Source organism: Buceros rhinoceros, unplaced genomic scaffold (assembly GCF_000710305.1).
Source record: "Buceros rhinoceros silvestris isolate BGI_N320 unplaced genomic scaffold, ASM71030v1 scaffold44297, whole genome shotgun sequence".
NCBI classification, from domain to species: domain Eukaryota; kingdom Metazoa; phylum Chordata; class Aves; order Bucerotiformes; family Bucerotidae; genus Buceros; species Buceros rhinoceros.
In genome coordinates, this window is record NW_010422397.1 from 1293 (window position 1) to 4021 (window position 2729).

General features: G+C 45.3%; 1 protein-coding gene across 1 annotated transcript; it reads left to right on the forward strand.

The window, feature by feature from the left end:
* Positions 1-1313: 1313 nt before the first annotated feature.
* APOBEC4 (apolipoprotein B mRNA editing enzyme, catalytic polypeptide-like 4 (putative)) lies at positions 1314-2268 on the forward strand. The gene is given in 3 exon segments (XM_010140018.1): positions 1314-1458; positions 1461-1739; positions 1742-2268. Coding segments are annotated over 3 exon segments (951 nt in total).
* The last annotated feature ends 461 nt before the right edge of the window (positions 2269-2729 follow it).

Genomic DNA, 2729 nt, shown 5'->3' on the forward strand with positions numbered 1-2729 from the left:
AAGAGCTCCAGCGCAGGAAAATGCATGAAAGTTGGCATAGAATCGGGAGTGGAAAACAAAGCAAACGAAACAAATGAGTAATTTAAGAAGAAAATTAAATCCTGTCAGAGGGCAAAACAACATGGAATGCAGAAGCAAGCTGTAATAAAATACGCAGATGGAAAAGTTGTACCTACTCAGAAAAGTAAAGAATTAACACCAGATCCGGGGATGATGAGTGGCTCAATTAGAGTGCCAGTGAAGAGAACAATTATCCGTTTGAGTCAAAAGTTGCTCATCTACACAAGGCTCATGTTTGCGCCCATCCAGAGCACTGCCCAAGCAAAGCAGTCGTGGTTTAGCTTACTCACAGCCCACTGCTCGCTTGAACTACAGCCTCGGTGAGAGACACACACAAACTTCTCAAAGAAGAGGTGACCTTGTTGCCTGCCTACAAAGGCAGAAGCACAACAGGAGCAAAACCACATAGAAATAACAGTCATATGGAAACAAATTCAGAACAATATCCATCTTTCAGCAATAAAAACAGCACTAAAGAAACAAAGGAAACTGAAATCACTTGAGATAAGAAAGAAATACTAACAGGCAAAGAACAGAAGATTAACTACTGCAGGTGGCACAAAAGAACATGCTGTTTGTGCCTTGTCTCCTAGCACTTGGCACCTGTGAACACCTAAAGGAGCTGCCTGCCCTCACCAGTACAGCTGGAGCAAAGCTACTGTGCTGGGGAAAGCTCCTTCTGCAGCCAAACTGCCAAAAGCCGGGAGACAACAGCAGCTTTCTTCTTCATGATATAATTCTGGAAAGAAAACTTGCAATATTATTAAAGTGGAAACTGTGAATGAATCCTAAAAAGCCAGTGAATGAACTCAGTTAATTACCCTGAGCTGCTGAGATGCTAATTATACCTTTTTTTTTCTTTTTGTGGTGGTGTTTAGCTGTTTGTTGTGCCAGATTGCATAAGGCTTTACCTGCTAATCAGTTCCTGAAAAGCATGGCTGCTTTTATCATGCAGTTTAGCCGGTCTAGGGAAAAACAGCAGAAGCCAGAGAAATACTTTTTACTCCTGTTTTTAGCAAAAAGGCCAGTTTGTGAAAACCAAAAATGCTGCCAGGCTGCAAGAGAGCTTTGTTATATGTCTCATCGACCACATTTCTATACTCTGCTACAAGTTTCAGTGTATTTTTGAAGAGACTATCCCCTATTATTTCTGCAGTTTCAGTGCAAAACGAATTGAAGTGTTGAACTGAAATATTACTTTCCTTCTTCATTCAGCTATGCATCACGTAAACAGAGAGATTTTTCAACAGAACATGATTCCAGGAGAGAAAACAGAGTTCCAGGAATACCTGACAAATCAGGGGACTGTGGTAAAGCCCTGTCGCTGGCAGAGACAGAACCACAGCTGTGCCAGGTGTCCATAGCTCATACACACCGCGGGAGAAGCGAGAGTCCCTTACGCAGGAGTTACAAGGTATTTGGCTTCCTGAACAGATCAACGGCAGTTCTCCAAAACAACCACCTTCTCTTCCACGAGCTGAGGAGCTTATTGGGCAGAGTGGCCCAAAAAGGCCAAGCTGCCAACTGTCCTGACCAGGATAGCCATCCAGAATCTGTGCTGTTTGAGGTGGGCGCTTATTTGGAAGCACTTACAGATGCCTATGAAAACATTGGACTCATCAGCCTCTATTCAAACTACTCTCCTTGTAAGGAGGCTCACCACTGCTGCACCAGTCAAATCTGCAATTCCTGCCAAAGCACCCAGAAATCATGCTCTGCATCTGTTTCTCTCAGCTTTACCACGCTGAGGGCGGTTTCCCCACCACCGCGTGGAACTGCGAAGCTTTTTGGAGCCTCTTCAGCCTGTGGCCTGAGGTGACTCTGCAGAGGCTGCCTGGCAGGGCACGGCCTTACCTCCTCTGCAATTTTGTGTATGGCATCCCAGGGTCAACCCTTTCTTATCCAACTCCACCACCGAGAACCTCAGCAGAAGGACAAAATTCACATCAACGTAATGACTTGGCAGGAGTGAAATCTGATTTTATGGAAGCCTTTCCACAACCTGCTGTGCAGCAGAACATAAAGGCCTTTTCTTTTCCTAGCCCGGCCTCCCAGCAGCCTTTTCAAGTGATGAGAGGCAGTCTGCTAACTCCCCTGTCTCAAAGCCATTTGGTGCTTTTCTCAGGTGTGTTTCTGCCTTTTCAGAGGGAACATCTATATCTCAGACCTAAAAATATTGTCAGGCATTTAAAAATGCCAAAGGAATAATTCGGCAAAACTCATAATTCTGAAACATTTCCAAGTGGCAGGCACCTACTCTGAATATGATACAGCTTTCAGGCTGTAAAACTGAAATCACACGCACAAAAACCCCCCACTAATAAAGTCTCCTCCTACAAAAGTTATCCCACAGAATAGCTGTGTGTCTCAAATAACGGATAGTGGTGTTAATGTGCTTTTATTTCAAGTCCTGTACCTTTCAAACAAACCCACAGCAACACAATGGAGACCTCTGTATCTTCCGATTACCTCCAGCGATTAATTTATTTGCTGCCCTTAAGGCAACGTCTACCTGAAAAATGTCAATAGCCCACAAGCAACAGCTCCACGTACAGCCGGATTGTAACTTCCCCGCTGAGACAACTGAACCTCTGGATGGAGCCGAGGACGCGGGGCAGCGTGTCCGCTGAGCTGCGGGCGGTGATGGCCGGCGGCACGGGGGGCTGCTG